The following is a 24,746-nucleotide window of genomic DNA, read 5'->3' as shown; positions in this document are numbered from 1 at the left end:
CTTTGCATTCTCTATGCATGCTTGTTAAGATGTTAAGTTGGGCCTGCTCTTCTGCCTGTGTTTCTTAGTTGATTTGTGATATTTTCATTTTAGTTGCGTATTCATCTAGATAGTGTTCAAATACTATTTTCATTCACCTTGCCCATGCTGGAAACTTATCAATCAAAAAGTGCTAGGACATGTACTTGTATTTCCTACATTGAGAAGAATAAGATGTGTTGGTGTGGACACACTGCACAATTGCCAACCTTGCTGCAAATTATGAAATTCTGTAAAGTGCTCCACAAAAACTATGTAGCTGCATTCAGAGTGCTCTTCAAAGACTTGTCTTTCTGCTTAATGTTCTTCAAGTTGAATGATAATATCTCAATTCTTATGCTATTATTACTTAATCATGGTAACTAATTAACGTAACCCCTAATATTTAAGTGTTAATGCTCTAACAATAGAAAGACCAATAAAAATAATTGCTCCTAGTTTAGAGTATGTGTTTGTTGATTATTTTCTCAAGATGGAAACGATTTTCCCTATAATGTCCCCTTTTTTAGCAGGTTCTGTAGTTGGCTAGGTCAGTTCACCATTGCAACCCTCATGAGCTGGCAGTAGGATTTGAGGGTCTCAGTTATGTGGTTATATGCTTTCCAACAGCTTATGGTGTGTTTTGGCTCCATTTAAGGGACTTACTATTTCTAGTAAGTCAAGTTGTTCATTCCGATGAGCTTAGTTGAGTTAGAGGAGTCGGGTGATGTTCTCGGTTTTTATTTCAAGGTTCCAATTTGTGCTCCAAGAATCTTGGAGGGAGCATCTATTTATAGTAAGTCACCTTGTCAAGTTCATTCATCGTCTTTCATCATTAGGATCACTTTGGTGTTGTCAGATTTTGATTTTGATGCTTCTTCAGTTGTTTTTGCAAGACATATGAATTATTATTATTCATCTAAATACACTAAGGTTGCTATTATTGTTGGTGTTTTTTGTTGGTCACCTAAGTATCATAGCTCGTTGGAAACGGGACGAAATTTTTTAAATCGTGGGAACAAGAAACAATGGCCTTGCGTGTCAGAATTTGAAGTTATGGTGGAAAAGGTCATTTCCTAGAGCCAAAAGCAATTAATAAATTATATTAATGACACTTTAATATATTCTAATGTTGTGTAAAGTAAGCTCCTTAAGTGGAGTTCTTTTGGGAAACTGGTGCCATTTGCAGATTATAAATATGACGACATTTGATGAAAAAAGCATCCAATTATTTGATTATCTTATTTTTCTCTTTTTGTCTTTCTGACATTTATGAGTCTGAAGTTTGTGCCCTTGTTGAAGTATAAGGGTTTGGGATATACAACTGAAGTATTGTAGATTTAATTAAGAGAATCCACATTTGAGGTATTATGGACTTTTGAGTTTTATTATCGTCTCCTCTTTCTATAACTATGGCTAAGGAGCAATTATACAATTGAATATTATAATTTCTTTGTTCTTGGACGAGGGTTTAGTCTGCAGATTAGAGTTTGGTAATTCTAGATATCCTAGTTTGTTCGATTTGCATCAAATTAGCGTGTTGGATTTACAGCTTAAATTCCAAGGGTTCTTGTATTTGGTGTGATTTCTATATCAGTTTTGGGCAGCATTTGTAAGGGTGGACTATGAATGCTAGATTGAAATTGGACCAGGCAGCTTTCAGTTTGACTTTGCAATTACATTCTATGGCAAAGACCGGGTTCTTAATTTGTAAAATTCAGTTTATATTACATAGTTTGAAACTAAATAGGCTGGCTTCAAATTCTGATTTATAGCAATCGGCCAACAATTAAATTCCCTTTTCATTATATTGCTATATGGTTTGTTGATGAATGAATTCAGAGGGTCGTGTGAATTATTTCAGAATTTTTTATTGGCATTTGGCATTTATTTATGCAAAACTTATAAGGCCAAAATTAAATAAATTTGTGATCAGTTTGTTGTACATTCTGATATTGTGTTTGAAAATTTAAGACATCATATATTCAGTGGTAATTGGGTTGCTTGCCAAGTGTTTGACAAAATGTCAAACCATTGAAATGTGAATGAAATTGATGCTTGATTTAGCTTTAACCAGACAGGGTTATTACATTCCCTAATACTTGTAATTCATTGTGTTTCTAATCAAATGGTAGATTTGATTGTTTGGAAAGTTATTGTAAAAACAAAGAGAGAGGAACCAAATATTCACATATGCATTATGGTTATTAATCTATTTAATATAAACTCTAAAGTTTAATGTTCATCCATGCATTCCTTACCTTTTGTGCTTTTGATGACAATATATAGTATTGTGTTGGGTAACTTTGTTTTGTTAATGATAGGTAAGTTTGCCTGATTTGGGCAATTCAACAATTGAGTCTATGAATGCCATGTACTTAATTATGAAGCCATTTCTACGATCTTACAATCTTTGGCAGGTCAGCTTTTTTTTCTTTACCAGACAAATGATTATACTTTAATATGACGTGCTTGTATAGTTGTGGTTAATATATCAGTCATATGCATTAAAATATTTGCCTTATTTTTCTTTATTTTATTTCTCCTTTTCTCCTAATAGATTTGTAATTACTTTTTATACCACCTTTATCCATATTTGGAATGATTTTGTAATGCCCAAATTGTAGCATTTTGACAAGAAACCTTAATTCAGTTTTTTCCTATGTTCCCCCTAGCATGTGAAATGGAGTCCCACTTTGCCATGATGAAAAAGGTTTTTTGTAAATTATTGGCACAATAAACTATAAAACATTCTTTTTAAAAGTGAGATTTTATTTAATAAATTGCATGAAATATGAAGCTTGATCAATTGGCCAAGGCAGTGTCTTCAGGAAGGACAAAATCAGATGATTTTGAATTTGGTAAATCCTGCTGTTAGTTTGATTACTTGATTTGCCACATGATTAGCTTTCTTATTGAGGGATCCAGTTATGTGATTTAACTGTGAGTAATAGTTGTTTCCTCAATGATGTTAATACTTTTAACTAAATACCAGATTGAAGCACACTTGCAATGTTTGGAATCACTTTAAATGTATATCATTTTTTTACCTTGTTCATTTACTAGTAAAATTACCGATTTCAGTACATGGGCTATTGTGATATTGGCCATCCCATGACCAAAGCAAAACTTTGGACAAAATTTCCTGTTTGTGACAAGCACTTCATTTCTACATGCAATGTCTGAATTGTCTCCTGAGGCTTTATCAAAGAAGTAACATGACCACTTCTCAGGGACGTGTTGAACAATTTGTAATTGTCTTTATCATACTTTTGGATTTTGGGGGTGTATTAAGCTGTCTCTTAATAGATTGTGGACATTCATTGCCATTACCCAAGGAGAAATATTAGTTCCCTTGAAACTGAAATGATCACAATCCTTCCAAATACTCTAATAGACATACCTTGTAATTAATGTTTGACAGCAAAATGCCAATCAGCTACATTAGGCAATGTCTGAATGTAATTAGGGAGCAAGAAAATATCTTGTGAAGAAGTGGAACTGTTCACCTCAGGCTTAATATTACATGGCATTAGTTTTTAAACTTCATTGGCATACCTGCAGCTTATGAATAGATGATTGTGATTCTTTTAGTGTTGGGAGAAAGAACTCCAATTGGGTCCAGAACATCCTTTTAATTGGAGATTATCAAATCTTAAAAGTTGATTTTGGATCAAAACTGTTGGCTAAATCTTTTGTAAGTCACTAAGACTACACCTTACAAAATGGAAACTTTAGGCAATAGTGTAGAGAGATTAATCTCTCCTCTCAACAATAGGGGAGGCTCCCTTCTTACTGTAGGTGGCTACAATAAAAATCTGACTGAAATTGACAAGGGGTTGTTTCTTGAATCAATTCCTTTTTTTTTCAGGAATGATTTTATGGTAACAACTGGTATTTGTGAATCAACAAAAAGAATCTACTGCTATGATAATATTGGTGGCTTAGTAGTTGACATAAGAACAACTTTAAGACACTAGTTATAACTTAATTTGTTTGATTGATAATAAAAAAGCAAAGTCTCTTACGTTCAATCTTTTTTGAAGAATAAAGCGAACAACTAACAAGGCACAAAGCCTCTTGCCAACTATCCAAATTGAAATAATATACCAGATTTTAATGCACAAAGTCTCTTGCCAACTATCCAAATTGAAATAATATACCATATTTTAATGCACAAAGTCTTTAATCCCTAGTACTTGCAGCCACTAATAAACTATAGCAATCCCGTTTCTAGAAGCTTCAAGTCTTCAAGATACAAAACTGAATGCTCAAATGCTTTACAAAGATTATAAAATGGAACAAAGATAAGAAAACAAAGATCAATTCCAAGTCTTGCAACACAATGTTCGAGAAAACTTGCTTCTTTATTCAATTAAAAAATTTGTATTCAGAAACACACAGTTTTCAAGTTACAAGCATAGTCTTATTGTATAAAGAAAAAGATCAATATTTACAATGAGCTCTCTGCTTTATATAGGAAAAGAAGAGAGGAAAGGGGAAACCCTTAACCACCTTGACCTATTCTTCTAACAAGATCCTAACTAACTTTGTCTTATTCTAAGTATCATGCCTAATGTTGTTGCAATTTGATTACATGAAGTGTGTATACAGGTGTATGTTCCCTATATTTACAAATTTGATGTGCTTCTACATTGTTAGTTCATGGTTTTATTTAAAGAGTCGCCATATTTTCCCTTGGTTTTATTCTCTTTTGAACCATTGGCTTTGACTATTACCATGTCTTGAACTAGTCTACTCCGCCAATTTTTCTTGTCCTGAATCTCCAATACCTTTCAGGCATTTGATAGTAGTTGAACCTTCTTGAACCTTTTGAACTCTTTTGTACCTCTTGAACCTTTTTGAACCAAGTCCAAGATGGTTCATTTCAGTTCAAGTTGCCAAGGTTGATGTTGGTGAAAAACAGGCGCGCCTCGATGATGCTATACATACATGGACTAGATTAAAGTGGCGATTGCACCCTCAAAAAGAAAATAAATTGATAATGTCAAGTTTATCGTACAACTAAAAATCATTAATTGAAAAGTGCCCGCAAACCAAGCCTGTCAAGTTGTGCAAGCTACTCACGTGTCAAGGTAATTATGGTTAAGTGAATGAGAGAAAGGTGAAAGGATGGCTCATTCATGACATTTACCACCAGAAACATTACCTTAGCTTTAACATGCCGGTAAAAGTGAGTTTGTTTCTTACCACTCCTGTTAATCATTTTTTGATCTTCCTTCAACAGATTCAGCTCGAGGTATCGTGTGAAACCATTTTTCTTTGTGGAATTTTTTGTGAGAAATTATCAATGCTAAGGATTCACCTGGTTTTTCAGTCGCAAATTATGGGTAACTATTTTAAACCCTTCAAATTTCAAATTTTCGGCAAAACTCCTTTTGGGTCTAGTTAAGTTTTTGATATCTCTTGCTTGGAGTGCGAATAAAATCATCCCTCCATTTCTTTGGAAACTATCTAAGCATGGAGTGTATGGGACCCTTGATAAATGACACAGACTTAATGGGTGTTAAGATTGATGAAATTTGTGATAGATTTGGGTCAAATGTGAAGGATGAATATATGAGTGAAATCCTAGACAGTGGAATTCTGGAGGCCCTAGCTTTTCCTCAATCTGTAAAAAGTCCTGAATTGATCCAAGAATGTGCTAACCACTGATATTAGGGCTGACTGTATTAGAAAGAATGACAGAAGCATCTTGCTTTCAGTCAATAGGGATACTATTGCCTCTATCTTCAAAATATCCCAGGAAACCTTTGTTGATTTCACTCCAACTTTTTCCCATGTCCAATTCAGCAAAAATTCTAAGAAAAATTGCTCTATAATTGCTCGACACTGGACTAAGAAGTTTTATAAGGGAGGTTCAGGACGCCCCAAGGTCCTATATTCATGATCTAGTGGTTTTGTTGCATAGAGTCAGAGGTTCAACAAAATCTTTTCTTTTTGAAGATTGGATGTTTCATTTTATCCAAATCATTCTAGAAGGAAAGCAACACCTTGATTGGGCCGAAATCATAGCCTGCTCTTTGAGGAATCAACTAAAATTGACTCAGAATATTAGGAAAGACTTCTTCATGTCATCATACCTCATTTATTGTCTGGCTTGCACTCAACCCTGGACTAATGAGACCTCTATATACTAGTATTACCCACTCTTGCAAAAGAATCAAGTCCTCAGTGACTACTGAAGAATTCATGACGTTTTCATTGGCAATCTATGTTTTGAATTGATAGGCAAAGTGGAAGAAAGAGTCTCACAAGAGGCCTTGCAGTTAGTTCAAGTACATGGCAGCCTATTCACCCAATTTCCCAAGTTCACCTACCTGAGAGTGAAGGTTTTGATGAGGAACCCCTGAAATTACCTAGATATGCCCTTGATTGTTTTATTTTGGCCGAATTCTATCGCCAATTGGCTGTGGTGACTTTGCCATTCTTACTAGAAGAAAGGAAGGAGATTTTGTTCCCTTTGAGCTTGAATAATCTTTCATGCAAATCTTTGGATGATGCTCTAAACATTGGAATGAACCTATGTGCTTTTGATTTCAAGTTTTGTTTTCCAAGACAAGGATTTGATAATAAAGGGTTTGCTGGCAAAGTTCTAGAAATGGAGGAACATTTTTCACCCATTCCTCACTTGGAAGATTATTGGGAGGATTGTTCAAATGAATGTGAACTTCAAAAACAAACCCACTCCAGACTCACCATGTCGCAAATTTCAGCTTTTGGTTTGAACTTATGTTCAAATGGGGTCCATGAAGATGGTTGAAAGCTCATTGAACCTAAATACCTGAACCAACCCAACTAGTCTCTTCCTCCTATAGATTGGTCTAATCCAGGAATAGATGATTGGATACAAATATTTCAGAGTGTAATTGAGTACACAAAAACTTGGTTAAAACAAGAAAGAAAGAGGCCATCTCTACCTCAAGTGGAGAGTGTGAATCAAGAATCTACTCCTTCCTCTAGTGCCAATGTGGTCTTTTTAACAGGTTCTGCAGGTCGAAAGAAAGGTTCGAAGACTACATCTTCTAAGCTAGCTCAAAGTCAACATATTGTACAAAGAACTAGATCTGAATCTAAGTTTAACAAATAGGGCATCATGTCAACACCCCAAAAAAAAAGATAGATTTGGATCAAATGCTAGGGGAGGATACAATTGATGGAGAACAACAGGTTCAAGATACACTTCACAATGTACTGCAAGTCTTAGACTCATTGAACACGCCCGATAAAGATTCAGGGAGTATTGAGAAAGCTCAAAATATACCTGACTGGTTGGCTGGTTCAATAAATAGAAAAAGAAGCTTGATTCCAATTAGTGTTCCCATTTTGGATTTAGCTAAGAAATACGCCTCAAAACCTCAAAGCCCAAAAAAATGAAGAATTTTGCTTGGTTGATGACAAATGCCAGGACTAGAGAGGTAACTGTTGGAGTCACCTTGTATAAGCCTAAAGATATCTCTACAGATTTGAATGTTGGAGATTTTGAAATCTCCCGGGTGAGCTTGGGGGTATTGAATAGGGAAACCAAAGAACATTGGCTTAATGAGTCAACTCAACACATATTGGTTTAGTCTCAGAAAGATGCTAAAGAAAAGAATGAATTGAAACAGGTGATTGATTCTATGGAAGAGTATATCAATTCATTAGATGGTTCAGGAGTCTTGCCTCTTGTCCAAGTTACCAAAGACTTTGATCTATTATTGTTTGATAATAAAAGACTGTTGAACCAAGTTCAATGGGGAAAATCTTTAATGTATGCAGTGGAGTAATGGATAGAAAAAATGATTCAAAAAGGTAAAGAGTTCTTCCAGTAGTATGTAGTGATTTTTAACAATAGTGATTCTAACATACGAATTTTCCTAACCAAGTTAAAATAGTATTTAACTATCAACTAATCCCATTCACATGACAATGATTTCCATTAACTAATTATAACTAGAAAGAAGTAATTGCTACTTAATCAAATTGCATTTTAAATTCAACGAATGTAAAGGAAATGAATAAATGATACCATTTAAATCAATCTAACATGTTCAACTGAAAAAAAAGAAGTAGTAACTACCATATTAAACATCTAATATATTCTTGCATATAATCTACACTATCTATTTATGCTTCCGTGATTCCAAAAATAAAAATGCAAAAGAACATACAAATATGATGGAGAATTACCTTTGTCTTGTTGTTCAAGCCTCGACATTGGTGAGAGGAGAAGCATTGACATAGGCTTAACCTCCCAACCACGGACCATACTTATCCCCACACATCCTAACTTAATAGAGTGGCCCTCCCTACCTCAGGATTGAGCTTGGGATGTTCTTAGGTTCAACCATCTAAGTATTCTGGTGGTTTGATTGTCCCATCAGTTATTCCTGAATAACTGAAGCATCTGGACAAACAAAAAGATCTCATGATTGGCACATCTGCCTATATCTACCTTGGCCAAGGATTTCAATTTGGGTTCATAAACCCGATCTCCACCATTCGACTTGACAACTAGTTTCATCATTAGGACATGCATGAGCTATTACATATGTTTGTTACTTAGTTATCTGATTTCAATCTTGATTCTTGCAGGTTATCTTCACCTCATCACGATTAATGGCATCCTTGCCAGTGATTTCCTCGGTGTTTGGTCTTCATGATATTATTTATATCTCTGCATGATGTATACAAGGAATAGAAATAAATTCAGATAGGATCACTAGTTCATGGTTATCATTATAATTTCCATCTTCCATATATATGGCTGGGACAATCTCATGGTTATTGAACAGCAGGTGACATGATATCAGATCCTATGAATTCCGACTAGGAAGCTATGATTATATAAATATGCATACCCCATTCACACTGTATATAATTTTGGCAACAATATTTACCTAACATGGAAAGAAGAGCATTCAAGACATTGACTAGCTTGGCATTAAGAATAAAAAGAAATAAAGGATTCAACATATTTCAACTATATCTTACATGACTTGTATCAAACTCTTCCTACTCCCGTGGCTGGAAATAATGGACTCCACACTTCCCTTGCTCTGTCCTCGCAGATAGGTAATGACATGAAGATGAAAGGAAACAGGAGGGCAAGTTTATGAGGCCGATATTAATCTCTGAATCTCTTCTCTTTGCCTTAACGTATAAGCAGATGAGTAGAAGAGTTATGGAAAAAATGTAGAGAGGAAAAAGTTATATAAAAAACGATCAATGAGACTCTCTTAAATGGTTTGCTTTGCTCTTCGGCTACCATTAGTTATAAAGAAGGCCATTCAAATACCTCACAAATCGAATTTTAAAAGAAATAAAGAGGGAAAGAATAAGAAGTTGAAGAGTTTTAGTTTTTATTTTATTATTATTATGCATTCTTATAAACATTAACGTGTACGTATATAACTAACTCACTTCACATAATCAGGAAAGAATAAATTGATACAATCTATATAATTAACTAACTTGTGTCACATAATCATGAAGAAATAATTCCTTAAACCAACGGCTATGATCAATTTAAAACTTAGGGAAAAAATTTGGGATGTAACATACCCACCCCCTTAGATTTTTCATCATCCTCGATGAACATAACAACAAAATTTAAGCAATACTTAGTTTATACTGGAAGAATAGAAAATATTTAGTTTTCAGTTTTCAGAGAAAAAATAGTGGTATCTTTGAAAAATGTCATGATAATCCTCCCAAGTGGCATTATCCTTAGCATATTGGTCCCACTGAACCTTGCACTAAGTCACTTTCCGATTTCGTAAGTGTAACTTATGTACCTCAAGTATTTTGAGTGGTTTTACCTCTACCACCCCTAGTTCTCACACTTGCAATAATTTCCAATCAATCATATGTTCATGGTGGGTAATATACCTTTTAAGACATGACACATGGAAGACGTAATACATCCTGGAAAGGGCTGGGGGTAAAGCAATCCTGTAAGCTACTGGGTTCATAACTTCCAGAACTTTGAAGGGTCCTCACATATCTCGGGGCTAGCTTAGCAGTTTTGCCAAACTTGATAGTATTTTTCTGAGGTTTAACCCTTAGTAATACCTTGTCCCCTACTGAGAATTCTCTAGGGGTTCTTTTGGCATCAGCATAACTCTTTTGTCTATCATTCGCTTCCTTTAACCTTTGACGAATCTGGGTTACCTGCTCCTCCATCTCTTGAAGCATTTTAGACCCAACAATGATTCTGTCTTCTAACCAATTCCAACTTACTAGAGTTCTGCACTTGTGCCCATAGAATGCCTCAAAAGGAGCCATTCTAATGGTGGACCGATAGGAGTTATTATAGGCAAATTTTACCAGGGGTAAGTATGTTTCCCATTGATACTGTCGGTCCATACAGTACACTCTTAGAAGATCTTCTAATACTTGATTTATCCATTCTGTTTGACCATTTGTCTCAGGATGATAGGCTGAACTAATGTTTAACTTAGTACCCAAGGCTGTAAACAATGTTTGCCAGAATCTGGAAGTTCCTAGCATCCCTATCTGAAATAATTTCCTCCGGAATTCTGTGCAACCTGAAAATCTCTTTTATGAACTTATGGGCAATCTCGGGTGCTCCATCAGTCAAATTCCCTGGTATAAAATGAGCAACCTTTGTCAATCTGTCAACCACAACCAAAATAGTGTTGTGTCGATTCTGTGTCATAGGTAACCCTTGTATGAAATCCAGGGATATTACTTGCCATTTCCACTTGGGTACTTCATTTGGGTGTAACAAGCCTGCGGGGCACCGATGTTTTTCTTTTACTCTCTGGCATTCCAAACATCCTACGACAAACTCAATTATCTTCCTTTTCATCCCCTTCTAGAAATATAGAGGTTTTATATCAGATAACATTTTTGTTACTCTTGGATGTCCTAAATATGGGGCTAAATAAAATTCACCTAAGATTAGTCTTCGGAGTTCAATGTCATTGGGTACATAGATTCTGTGGTGATATCTTAATAATCCATCCTCTTCTAAGCTAAACTCTCAATACTTAGGATCTTGCAAGTCTTTGATAATAGCTAAGCTGATTTCTGCATAAAACTCATCACACTCCAAGTGTCATAAAATTTGGTCCCTTAACCTGAAGTTTACAGTAGTTATCACCAAGATGTGTCTTCTCTGACTTAGGGCATTTGCCAAGTTGTTTTCCTTACCTTTAATATAACTTATGTCGAACTCATAATCTGCTAAGAATTCCAGCCAACTCCTCTGTCTAGCATTAAGATTCGGTTGGGTGAAAATATACTTCAAACTATGATGATCAGATCTAAGCTCAAAAGGTTTTCTGATTAAGTAATGTCTCCACATTTGCAAGGCATGCATAATTGCTGCTAATTCAAGATCATGGGGTGTGCAATTATGTTCATAGTTTTTCAGTTTCCTAGATTCATAAGCAATAACTTGTTCATCCTACATTAACACACCCCCTTATCCTTTCTCCGGATGCATCTTTTATAACTACGAACTGCTTTTGTGGATCAGGTACCCTTAGAATAGGTGTTGTAATCAATTTTTCTTTCAAAAACTCGAAGGCTGATTGACACTTCTCTGTCCAGATAAATTTCTTTCCCTTCCTTTGAAGTGAAGTGATTGGATAGGCTATCCTTGAGAAATTTTTGACAAACTTTCTATAGAACCCTGCTAACCCCATAAAGCTCCTAACTTCTGATACTAGGTATGGGCCATTCCTTAATTGCTTTTATCTTTAATGGATCTACTGCTATACCTTGAGCTGATATAATGTGCCCTAGATACTGAATTTCCTTTTGGTAGAAAGCATACTTAAATAATTTTTCATATAGTTTGTGTTCTCTTAATCTTTGCAGAACTATTTCTAAGTGCCTCTGATGTTCTTCCTCATTCTTAGAATATATTAAGATGTCATCTATAAAGACCATAGTTGAAAAACTCTCCGAGTACTTGTTTCCTAGCTCGGCGAGTTTTTCACTAGTTAACTCGCCGATTTAAAAACTCGGCAGATTGGTAAAAAGTAATCGTGAAAAACTCGGCGAGTTTTTCATAAAAACTCGTGATTTACTGGTGAGATTTTTGCCCGCGGCCTGTGACGGATTAAAGCAGCAGTGAATGTGTTTTTTCTCATTCTTTCTTGTATTTGCATTGTTTAGAGCCTCGAGGAGTGAAGAGAAGAAGGTTTGGAGGCATTCTTGGCTGATTGCAAGTGATTCAAGGCTGATTTGAGTGGATTGTAGAGGATTCTAACCGATTTTAGAAGAGAAATTTCTTTCCAGGTATGTTCATCTTATCATAGTTTGAAAACTTTTTATAGTTTTATAACAAATGTTCTTTTGTTTTTGTTATTGTTAACTTGTTTGTAAATGTTTTCAAATCATTTAAAATCATTTTGACTCATTTGAAACCCTAGCTTCTAAGGATATGGTTGAAGTTTGTTGTTTGCTAAGGATATGGTTGAAGTTTGAAGTTTGAAACTTTGAATCATTTAAAAACCTAGCTTCTAAGTTCTAACTTTGTTTATTCATTTTTCTATATATTTATGTGTAGGGCAGCGGTCAACCATTAAAAAAATGACAAACCCGCAAGAAGAGTGGCCACAAACACCATGCCCATCTGGATATATAAGCACTTGGCCTAAAAATGCAAGAGATAAGGCATGGCGGTATGCCTATGAAGCTCCAAATCCAAATGATATTGGGAAGGTGATATGCATTCCCTGTGAGAGAATTATTTCTGCAGGCATAAACCGCCTCAAATACCACCTTGCAGGCATAAAGAAACATGACTCAAATCCTTGTCTCAAGGTAACTGATGAAGAAAAAAGATTCATCCATGCCCTACTTGCAGCTGTTGAAGAGAAAAAATTGAATAGGGAGAGGGCAAAATTAGCTATGAGGGCAGTCATAGCTGAATTAGAAGGAGCTCCTTTTGATATGCAAGAAGAAGAAGAAGCACTTGAGAACATACTAGGATCTCTTTGTGGCCCACGGATCCGCAAACAAAATTTCTCATTTACCGGTTCTACTTCTTCTACATCTCCTACTTCTTCATCATCACCATCCGGATCCCCATCAGGGATAGGTGGTTATTTTGTGCCCAGGAACACACCTGGAGCACAGCCATCATTAGAGGGCACTGCATAGTTTAAGGAGGTGCATGAGCAAACTGATATTGCAGCAACTGATTTTTGTTTTTTCAACAATATCTCAATGAATGCCGCTGATAGTCCCTATTGGGTCAATATGGTGAATGCAATGACAATATCAGGCAAAGGGTACAAGCTGCCTAATCGCAAAGATATGAGTGGAAGGTTAGTATTTTACTATTTAGTAATTGTAAATAATTGTGATTCACTTTAGTTCATTGCTATATTTTAAATCTTAATTGTTATAACTTATTTCCTAATTTTTTACTAACACTTACACTTTATTTAATATTACACCTAAATTTTGTAGGTTGCTTGACAAAGCGGTTGGTAGGGCAACATTGTTGATAGAAGACCAAAAGAAAGAGTGGAAGAAGTATGGCTGCACCATTTTATCTGATGGGTCGACAGATGGAAGAAGTAGAACCATTATTAACTTCTTGATTGCTTGCAAAGATGATGTGGTGTTTTGGAAATCTGTCGATGCCTCCAACAAAGTGAAAAATGCAGCCACATTGGCTTTAATGTTGGAGAATGTTGTCATGGAGGTGGGAATAGAGAATGTGGTGCAAATAATCACAGATAATGCAGCAGCATATGTGGCAGTAGGTAGATTTAATTTTTTATATTTGAATCAATATGAATCATGAATGTAATGCTATGGATAATGGTATTATTCAATTTAGATTTGATGTAATTTGTAAATACTAAATAGGGAAAGTTTGTTACTGATTATTGATTTTTTGCTAATCTTTTAGGTAGAATCCTCCAAGAGAGGCATCTCACACTTTTTTGGTCACCTTGTGCAGCACATGTCCTTGACCTTCTTTTGGAGGACATAGGAAAACTTGATTGGGTGAGTCCAATTGTGGAAGATGCTAGGCGAGTCACGAAATATATCTATAATCACCCATGGGTTCTCAGTTTGAAGAGAAAAGCCACTAAAGGAAAAGATTTGATGAGACCTGCTATGACAAGGTTTGCAACGGTCTTCTTGACGTTGCACAAAGTATTCTTGACCACATATTGGCTTTGAAGCAAATGTTTGTGTGTGCTGATTGGGTTGCTTCACCTTACTCAAAGAAGCCCGAAGGAGAGGCTATGGCACGAATAGTGTTTGATGATAGCTTTTTTGCAAAGGCTAAGGAGATTGTGGAGGTAACTTCAATATATTTTTAGTTTATTCAAGTTTCATTATCAATTCATAACTTACTATGTTATTAACTAATTTGTATTTTTCAAATTTCAAATGTAGATGTCTCTGCCCCTGGTTCTAGTCTTGCGCACATGTGATGGGCAGCAATCCCCAATGGGAGGTCTTTATGAGGCCATGGATAGGGCAAAAGAGGCTGTTAGAAGTTACTATCACGGGGATAGTCTCAGATTTGACCCCATTTGGGAAATAATTGATAGGAGGTGGAACAATATGCTCCACCAACCTATTCATGCAGCAGGCTACTTCCTCAATCCCAAATTCGGGTCTTTATTTTACTTTACTTTTTAAGGTTGTGTAGTAAGACTTGATATCATTTTCTATTTGTTTTAGGGCTGATGATTCCTACTCAGATCCTAATGGAGAGGTCTTGGAAGGTCTCTCTAAATGCATTGAGAGAATGATATCAAGTGAAGAGGAGAGAGACCTTATTGTGACCGAACAACAAATCTATGTGGAATCGAGGGGTCCTTTGTTCTCTTCTATGCTAGCAAAGAGAGCAAGATCTACTCAAGCACCAGGTAAAGCGTCATACATTAAAAATTTTGCTAATTGATAAGTTGTGCTTCTGATTTTTTTTTTATTGCTTTATAACTTTTTTAATTTTGTTTTGCAGATGCTTGGTGGGCAAGTTGGGGTGGCAATACCCCCAATTTAAGGAAATTTGCTCTCAGAGTCCTATCCCAACCTTGTAGCTCATCCCATTGTGAGCGCAATTGGAGCTTATTTGAGTCCATCCATACAAAGAAAAGAAACAGATTGACTCAAAAACGGCTTAATGACCTTGTTTATGTGCACTATAATATTAAGTTGCGCATAAAAAAGACACAGCTCTTAGAACTACCTGGTCTGCTTGATCTAGATGAGATAGATCCTTATTCTGATTGAACAGCATAGGAGCCAAGTCCATTGTTTACACCAGATGAGATTGCTGATTTGGAGAGGCAGGTCATTGCGGGGGAGGCTAACACTGATTTTCAGTTCACTATGGATGACATTGAGGATGAGGACGAGGATGGTGATGATTCAGGCGAGGATCAGGCATTACCATTAGGAGGAGATGCATCCTCTTCTAGGACGCCGAGCCAGTCAGTAGGGACATCAAGCGAGGGGGCACAGCCACAGAGTTCACAGTCACGCAGCTCACGCCCTATCCCAGTGCGGGGCACTTCTTCTAGGACTAGACCCCCTCGCTTTCCTGCTAGTGCAAGTGGAAAGAGGAAGATGTGATTGACATTGTCACATTGTATTGATGTATTTAGACTTTTAGTATTTACTTCTAGTTTGACAGATTGAAACTATTTAGTAATTTACTATTTTGCTTCCTACCATGAGCATTCTGCATGAGAATGCAATTTTGTACGCATTATGCATTTATATATATCTAAACTTCGTTTCTTTCTTTTGTATTGTCTTTAATTAACTTATTAGATGCATCTTCTCATTAAATTTTGCAAAATAAATGTATTTTTAATTAAATTTCAGCAGTTTTTTAGGTTCCGGAGTTTTTCCCGAGTTTTTTTTAAAAATCGCCGAGTTTTTCTTGATTAAAATTTTGGGGGGCTTGGCGAGTTTTTGCATTTGGTGAGTTTTCCAACTATGATAAAGACCAATACAAACTTGTCTAGACAATCTTGAAATATGCTGTTCATTAGATTCATGAAAATTGCTAGGGCATTGGTTAACCTGAAAGGCAACACTGTAAACTCGTAATGTCCATACTTGGTTTTGAATGCGGTTTTATGTATATCCTCCTCCTTTATTCGAAGTTGATGGTATCCTAACCTTAAGACAATTTTTGAAAATACTGTCGCACCCTTCATTTGATGAAAAAGATAATCTATCCTCGGCAATGGGTATTGGTTTTTGATGGGGACTTTATTAAGCATCCTATAATCTATGCATAATCTCATGGTTCCATCCTTCTTTCCAAACAACACTGGGGCTCCCAATGGTGAGACACTAGGCCGATAAACTTCTTATCTAGCATATCCTGAAGTTGGATTTGTAATTCCATTAATTTTGTAGTTGTCATTCTATATGGTGCCCAGGATATGGGTTTTGCTCCTGGTATCAAGTCTGGTGAAATCAAATGCTCGAGAAGGGGGTAGTCCAGGAAGTTCTTCAGGGAACTGATAATTCTTCAAATAAGGGTATTTTTCTTCAAAGGACTCTGTTAACTTTTGCCTGATTTCCCCATCTTCATAAATGTAATCATCTCCATAAGTGGTGGTTTTAGGTTCCCTTGTATCCTCAATCCTAACTGCAAAAATCTCACAACCCTTTCTCCCATATCATTTAAGTTGCATTGCAGAATTTTGTTTTGATCTAATTTCATGCTTAATCCCTGAAATGCTTGTTGGTCTACCTTGATCATCCACATATTTTACAGTTTTGGCAAGACAATCTACTTTGGCCTTATGTTTACTGAGCCAATTAATTCTTATGATAATGTCGTATGACCCAAGGGGTGCTACATATAAGTTTAGTTCCGTTGAAAAATTCGGGAAGTCAATTTGAGCTTTAAACATGCATTGCTCTACTTTAGCCCTTGACTGGTTCACATGCTTGACTGTCCATGGTTTTGCCATAAATATAGATCTTTTCAGAAACCTACTTAACAGTCTAGGTGATATAAAACATTCAGATGCTCTAGTATCAATTAATATGGACACATGGTTTCCATAGATCTTACCCAGAGTTTCAATGGGGCCTATCTGTTGTTCTGCTTGCCTATTATCCAGAGCTACGTGAATCCTCTGTTGAAAGACTTGCTGTTGTTGCAGTAAAAGTGGTCCTTGTGGCTAGCTAATGTTGGGTTTATTGGGATACTGGTTTACATAATGATCTTTTCCACAATTAAAACATCCTCTTGGTGGTCCTTTCTTTCAATTATTCATGTTGTTTTTATTCGTATAATAATTGTTTTTGGCATCCTTAGCCCCATTGCCCTTTAACTCTGGTTTGCTGTTTTTGTAGTCCTTAAATTGCTTTTTCTAAGGCTCGAAATCAGCACCATCTGAATTCTAGGTTGTCTTCCTTTTGTTGTCTCGGATGGAGTCATCCTTTCTGATCTTGTGTTCTTGCCGAATAGCTTTCTCTAGGGCCTCTTCCATGGTTTGGGGAGCGAGAACATCAATAGCTCCTCCTATCCTATTGTTCAATCCCATGATGAATTTCCTCACCTTTAAATTGGTATCTTGTTGATATGGCGACACGTATTTTAACAATCGGGTAAACTTCTCCTAGTACTTGTGTACTGTCATGTCTCCTTGCTTTAAGTTTTGGAAGTTTAGAAGCTTCTAGTCATAAAAGGTTTGAGGCAGCCAACGGCTCTGGAAAATGTTCACAAACTTTTTCCTGGTAATTTCAGTGATTCTTATGTGCTGTTCAACCTTGGTGTTTCCCCACCAGGTTGCAGCTTCTCCAATAAAATGATATATTCCCCAAACTGCCTTTGAGGTTTTAAAGAAATTCCTAATCTCAAAATATTGTTCCATCTCAGTTAACCATGCTTTTGCTTCCTCCCCGAACTTAGAACCGGAAAACTTAGGTGGTTTTATTTTCTTAATGTCTACTAATAATTCAGCCACTATTTCTTTCTTCTTTTGTTTCTTTGATTTCTTGGGAGAGGGAGTTTTGTTATGCTTTGAGACTTCTGTCTCTGCTCTATGAGGTGGTGAGGTTTGAGTTTCCTCATGGTTCTACCCTATTTGGGCTATCATTTCACTCATTCTTTTTTCCATGGTTTCTAACTTTAGTTGTGTCTCTTGTAAGATCTAGAGTAGCAATTCATTTGAAGATTGAGGGTTCTCATGTATTATTTCTTGATTTACAATGTTCTCGTTGCTGTTCATTTTTATATTTATAGTTCCCACTTGTTAATTTACAATTGTGTCAATTATGTGAAAAGTAGAGATCTTTTACAAAAAAGAAAAGTCTTACAAACACATGATTTCAAATAACTTAATTTAATTTATTATTTCGTTGCTTCACTTAAAGCAACCTTATTTACAAAATTTCCTCTATTGAGGATGTTTACATCAACATAACATTTAATCTTGTTTTGCAACACTTAATTTTGGTTTAGCTAGGTACATATCCCACACCATCCAGGATCTATGAAACTATAAGAAAGGATTGCTCTGCCGAGCATTATAGCTTTGAATCAGCTTGTTTCTATATGCTGCTTTGCTAGCAGGAGTCCACTTGACTCTTTCTTTTTGCATCCACTGAATTGGTTGATTTAGAGTTTCATTATCTTGGGGTATAGAACAATAGGTGGTCATTTTTTTAATGAGATAGGGAAAGATGGGGTGTCGAGTCTTCTTGTAGGGTGTTTTATGTACTTGCATCTTGTAGTTAGTCCAAAATCTTTTAGGTTCAAGAAGGTAGGGTGCCCTAGGTTTAGTGTCGAACCCAGTGCTCTGATACTATGTAACATATGAATTTTCCTAACCAATTTAAAACAGTATTTAACTATCAACTAATCCCATTCACATGACAATGATTTCCATTAACTAATTATAACTAGAAAGAAGTAACTGCTACCTAATCAAATTCCATTTTAAATTCAACAAATGTAAAGGAAATGAATAAATGATACCATTTAAATCAATCTAACATGTTCAACTGAAGAAAAAAAACAAAGTAGTAACTACCATATTAAACATCTAATATATTCTTGCATATAATGTACACTATCTATTTATTCTTCCATGATTCCAAAGATAAAAGTGCAAAAGAACATACAGATATGAGGGAGAATTTCCTTTGTGTTGTTGTTCAAGTCTTGGCATTGGTGAGAGGAGAAGCATTTACATAGGCTTAACCTCCCAACCACGGACCATACTTATCCCCACACATCCTAACTTAATAGAACAACCCTCCCTACCTTGGGATCAGGCTTGGGATGTTCTTAGGTCCAGCCATCTGAGTATTCGGGTGGTTTGAGTGTCCCATCAATTATTCTTGAATAACTAAAGCCTCTAGACAAACAAAAAGATCTCATGAATGGCACATCTGCCTATATCTACCTTGGCCAAGGATTTCAATTTGGGTTCGTAAACCCGATCTCCACCACTCGACTTGACAACTAGTTTCATCATTAGGACATGCATGAGCTATTAAATATGTTTGTTACTTAGTTATCTGATTTCAATCTTGATTCTTGCAGGTTATCTTCACCTCATCACCATTAATGGCATCATTGCTGGTGATTTCCTCGGTGTTTGGTCTTCGTGATATTGTTTATATCTCTGCATGATGTATAAAAGGAATAGAAATAAATTTGGACAGGATCACTAGTTCATGGTTATCATTATAATTTTCATCTTCCATATCTATGGCTGGGAAAATCTCATGGTTATTGAACAATAGGTGACATGATATTCGACCCTATGAATTCCGACTAGGAAGCTATAATTATATAAATATGCATACCCCATTTAGACTATATATAATTTCAGCAACAGTATTTACTTAACATGGAAAGAAGAGCATTTAGGACACCAACTAGCATGGCATTAAGAATAAAAAGAAATAATGGATTCAACATGTTTCAACTATATCTTACGTGACTTGTATCAGACTGTTCCTACTCCCACAGCTGGAATAATGGACTCCGCACTTCCCTTGCTTTGTCCTCGTGGATAGGTAATGACGTGAAGATGAAAGGAAACAGGAGGGCAAGTTTATTAGGCCGATATTAATCTTTGAATCTCTTCTCTTTGCCTTAACGTATAAGCAGATGAGTAGAAGAGTCACGGAGAAAATGCAGAGAGGAAAAAGTTATATCAAAAACGATCAATGAGACTCTGTTAAATGGTTCACTTGGCTGTTCGGCTACCTTCAGTTATAAAGAAGGCCATTCAAATGCCTCACAAATCAAAATTTAAAAGAAATAAAGAGGGAAAGAATAAGAAGTTGAAGAGTTTTAATTTTTATTCTATTATTATTATGCATTCTTATAAATGTTCACGTGTACTTATATGATTAACTAATTCACTTCACATGATCAGAAAAGAATAAATTGATACAACGTCTATAATTAACTAACTTGTTTCACATGATCAAGAAGGAAATAAATTGATACAATGTCTATAATTAACTAATTTGTTTCACATGATCAGGAAAGAAATAATTCGTTAAACCAACGGCTATGATCAATTTAAAACTTAGGGAAAAAATTTGGGATGTAACAGTGATAGTGTGCTAAATGAATTAATAACTCAAGTACCTTAATGGGAGATAGCAGAAAACAAATGGGCAGCTATTGTCACTCAAATATTTGATACATAAGAGTATGGATTGGAAAAGTTCTTTGCCAAAAATTCCTTTAAAATTGTAGATATTGGTGTATTATATGTGATCAAAGGAAATATGATATGGAGATGTTCCATTTTTTGAGGCGTAATAACCAATTCATAGAATATTGAAGCTGAAATAAAATGAATGTATAAAGGATTCACAAAGGACATGGAAGCTATAAGCCCAGGATATGCAGTTCCATTAGACCCCGCCAATTCTAGCATTGAACTGTTCTTCAAACCATTTGAAGCTTATCTCAAAGAAATTAAAGAAATGGGAACTTTCAATTCAGTAGACCTCATTAAAGTAGCCCAGATTGACTCTACTTTATCCTTTTGAATGCAACATCTGCCAGAGTATGCAGACCAGTTCAAGATAATGAAGTGGGATTGCAACATGTGGAAGCACGGATTTAGAACTTGAGGACCGCAAATACAAGTGCACTCCATGAATTTCTAGTTGTCTATTGCAGCTAGAAATTAGCCCAAGATTCAAGGGGAAACGAGGAACAAACAGGGAATGTGAGCGAGAGTCACAGCTCGCTTGCTTAGCTAGTTTTTTTTCTATTTTTGTAACTTACTAAAACTTTGGATGGAATTATTTTTGAACCTTTCAATTTGATAACTGTTTTGCTAACTATCAAGGGTGGTTGGGTTGTTAGGGAGACCCCCTTTGGCATGTAGTATTTAAGACTTTTCCAAACAAAAAGGTAGATATAGATAGATATGGGATAAAAGAAAGAAAACAGACAATTTTTCGAACTCGGTGTTAGTTTTTTGAAACCGAATGTTAATTTTGATAAACGCAAATAGAACTGCAAGATTTTGAAGACAATATGAGTTATCAAGTTCATCTTTTAATGATCATATCATGATTGACTTGTCAAGTTGAATGAGAATGCATTGATTTGAATCTGGTTTTCGGATATATCTGTAAAAGTATTTCTTTCGAGATTTATAGCATCAACCTTGTTCACTTTGGAAGTCTATTTATGTGTTTCTGGACATACTTTTATTTCCCTTAAGAATTCCTATTTGATTTCAAAGATGTCTTTGTGCTTGCTTTGAGTTACGATTATCTATATGTTAAATTTAGAGAAGTGTTTACCACTTGTCCAAGAACAAGCTTGTTACCCAAATATCAAAATCGCTTCCAATTTTCAAAATCCTCGTTATATCAAACTGTGTTTGAAGCCTTGGAAGAACCTATTTTGAGCATTAAAATGGCCCCTTATTCTCCAGTTTTTAATCAATTTCGTCCTTCAAATATATTCAACTCATTCTCAACTCTGTTTCGCCTTTTGAATTTTCGAATTCCGTTTCCTGAGTCTCAAGTTATCAAAGGTTTATGAAACATTCTAAAATATGTGTTTTTAAATATATCATTAACCATTAACCTTTTAAAAGGTTAAGGTTCGGGGTTCGGAATATGTGTTTTGAGCCAAAATCTTAACCGCTCATTTTAAAATGAGTTTTGATAACCTTTCCAAAAACGGGTTTCATAGCATTAACCTTAACCTCAAAAATAGAAAAAAGGTAAGATTGGAATCCAAAACATGTGTTTTGGGTTCGGTAATTAATCTCTCTACCTAAGTTGATAAAGGTTAAATATTGAAAGGTGGCAATATGAGCAAGACTTTAAATTTTTGGGGAAGACCGACGATGATCCAAATAATTGAGAGCTATCCTTGACTCTTCAAATGACAGAGGTGAAAATCAAAATTTGAAACCTTTAGATCATATACAGATCAACTTGTGGATACCATTCTTTTCATTTTGTCCGCATGAAAGAGCATCTTCTGATGAGAAGTGAACAGGTTGGTGTAGGCTATTGCAACACAAGAATATCTTGAATAAGTATGAGCTCACAATGTGTCGCATGGATAATCAAAACATCCTCCAATGGCTTGGACAACTCATGTAAATAGCGGTGTTTTATTGCTACTATGATCAAAAGAAGACATTTTGCCCCAGTGTTTGATATAATGCCTTTAGAAAATACAAATCGTGGTAAAAATATCGTTCTATATGATTCTCATCGTGTACGATGTTCATGCTTTCCTTCCATCCTACCCGTGGAGGAGATCGATACTGTTGTTCTAGCACTTGTAATTGAGGAGCAAGCATGATAAGGTTGAGATGAATTATTTCAATCACACCTAGTGATCTAATGCATCATCATCCACCGGATTGATTTGGACAGATTGAACGAAGGGTATTCACTTGCTTCTTGAAAAGTTTTGTCGGACTCACTATTTTTGAAGGCCAACCACCACCTCAATATTTCCACAAGCATCAAGCCCTTCTCACAGTGGGTTTCAAATGGGCTCAAGACCGTGCCATGAGAACCTCAATGACTTTCTTAGAGAATATAAGAAGTATAGACAAGGCATGTGAACTGTTTGATAGAATGCCACCATGATATTTGTTAAAAAGATTGTCTAAACTTTCATTCAAAAGACAAACATTGGCAAGGCGTGTAAATTGTATTGGGGGCTTGCGAATTATGAATCATGTGGGGATGAAGAAAGTTGTTTTATACAGAAGATATAGCACCACACTTTCTCCAATGAGCTCTGGATTTCTCCCAATGAACACCCAATATCTCTGAGAGAAGATGATTGGCATGATGTTCGTTGCATTAGATATCCCTACCACCTATATTGCTATACAAGGAGTGCTCTCCATATATGCTGGAAGAAACTAGGCATTACATTAGAACTAGAGGACATCACACCCACGTGGAATGAAGAAAGCTCAAAGAGGCGCCACAGTGAAGTGAGGCATGAATCATTTGTTCCAATGCCTCGATAGAGAGGTCACTGCATGAGATTGATAAAAGTGAAGTGATAATTATGTGGAATACAAATGATCACATAATCTGCACAATATGGAAGCATATACAAGCACATGAACCATTGGGCAAGGTGCCGCAAGAGACTGAAAATTTTGGAATTGATCGGCTTTCTGAGTAATATTCATACAAAATGTGGCTCGCAAAACTACCATATTGCAATTGAGTGTCAAGTCTTTCTTATATGACATTATGGTTTTGAGCACTTGTAAGGATACCATTTATCCTAGCACATCATTTTTCTCTTTGCCATGGTGCCTTGGCAATAATTTGGGTTGGTATTATCTTTAAGCACCACATGTGGATCACTCAAATAATGCCACAACTATGACAAGAATCCTCCCTACACATATTATAGAAGCTCTGAAACAAGGTGAATAAGTCTGTATGTTTCAAGACCCCAACAACGTGCAATTTCACACTTGTTAATGCAACTTATTGGAATGGAAACCCTATTGGCACTACCAACCCTGACTGTGGCAACTGGAGCAATGACTTTGACCAACTATGTTATAGTTGTAATTCTTGCAAGAACAGTTTGCTTGCTAACTTGTAGAATGACTGGCGAAAGATTTCGATTCTAAACATTATCATGCTCATAATTTTGATTATCATCTATTCAGTTGGATATTGTGCATTCAAAAGTAAAATGAGGGACAATGGTGCCTTTAGCTACAAGGGTGGTGTTTAGGGTGTCATTGTAACAAGTCTGGGAAGGAAGAAAGATTTTGATTTCTTATTTTCCCAACGTTTGTTTGTGTCTCTTAATGCATTCGAAAGTGGCTTCACTTTACTTTTAGAGGCATCGAATGACTATTTTGATTGGGATCGAGAAGACTCACTAGTTGCTACCCTCATAACATATAAGTTTCAAGTCATGCGTTGTAAATTATGACTTTGATCACTTTTAGATTAATTTTTGCAAGGTTAATCAACCTCTCCCAAAACACGTAATTGGGAGGTAGTTATTAACCACAATGGGGTAGTTCTTAACCTCAAGGTCTATAAAAGGGATCATTTTGGCTTTGTAAAGGGACTTTTTTTTGGACTTTGGAAGAGAACATTTATGTTAGAATTTTGGTGATAAAATAATATTTGGAAAAAGTGTACAAATTTTGTCTTTGTAATCAAAAAATCTTCTTAGGTTCTTGGTGCAAGAAAGTAAAGGAAAGTGCAATTTGAGTTCTCTTCATTCAAAATCTAAATTG

At 35.8% G+C, this 24,746-nt stretch overlaps 1 protein-coding gene across 5 annotated transcripts in view; it reads left to right on the top strand.

The window, feature by feature from the left end:
* LOC149543066 (uncharacterized) overlaps positions 1-24,746 on the top strand; it is a 233,030-nt gene that overhangs the window by 157,811 nt on the left and 50,473 nt on the right. For 3 of the 5 annotated variants that reach the window (XM_089797992.1, XM_089797989.1, XM_089797988.1), the window contains one exon: positions 2,343-2,438. The exons of the other annotated variants lie outside the window; for them this stretch is intronic. In XM_089797992.1, the coding sequence (XP_089654118.1) occupies positions 2,343-2,438 (96 nt within the window). The remainder of the gene's footprint in view (positions 1-2,342; positions 2,439-24,746) is intronic. 5 annotated transcript variants of the gene reach the window in all.

This window comes from Cupressus sempervirens, chromosome 8, assembly GCF_028749045.1.
Source record: "Cupressus sempervirens isolate cs-2001-9-10 chromosome 8, ASM2874904v1, whole genome shotgun sequence".
Classification (NCBI taxonomy): domain Eukaryota; kingdom Viridiplantae; phylum Streptophyta; class Pinopsida; order Cupressales; family Cupressaceae; genus Cupressus; species Cupressus sempervirens.
This window is presented reverse-complemented; position numbering and strand designations above follow the sequence as displayed.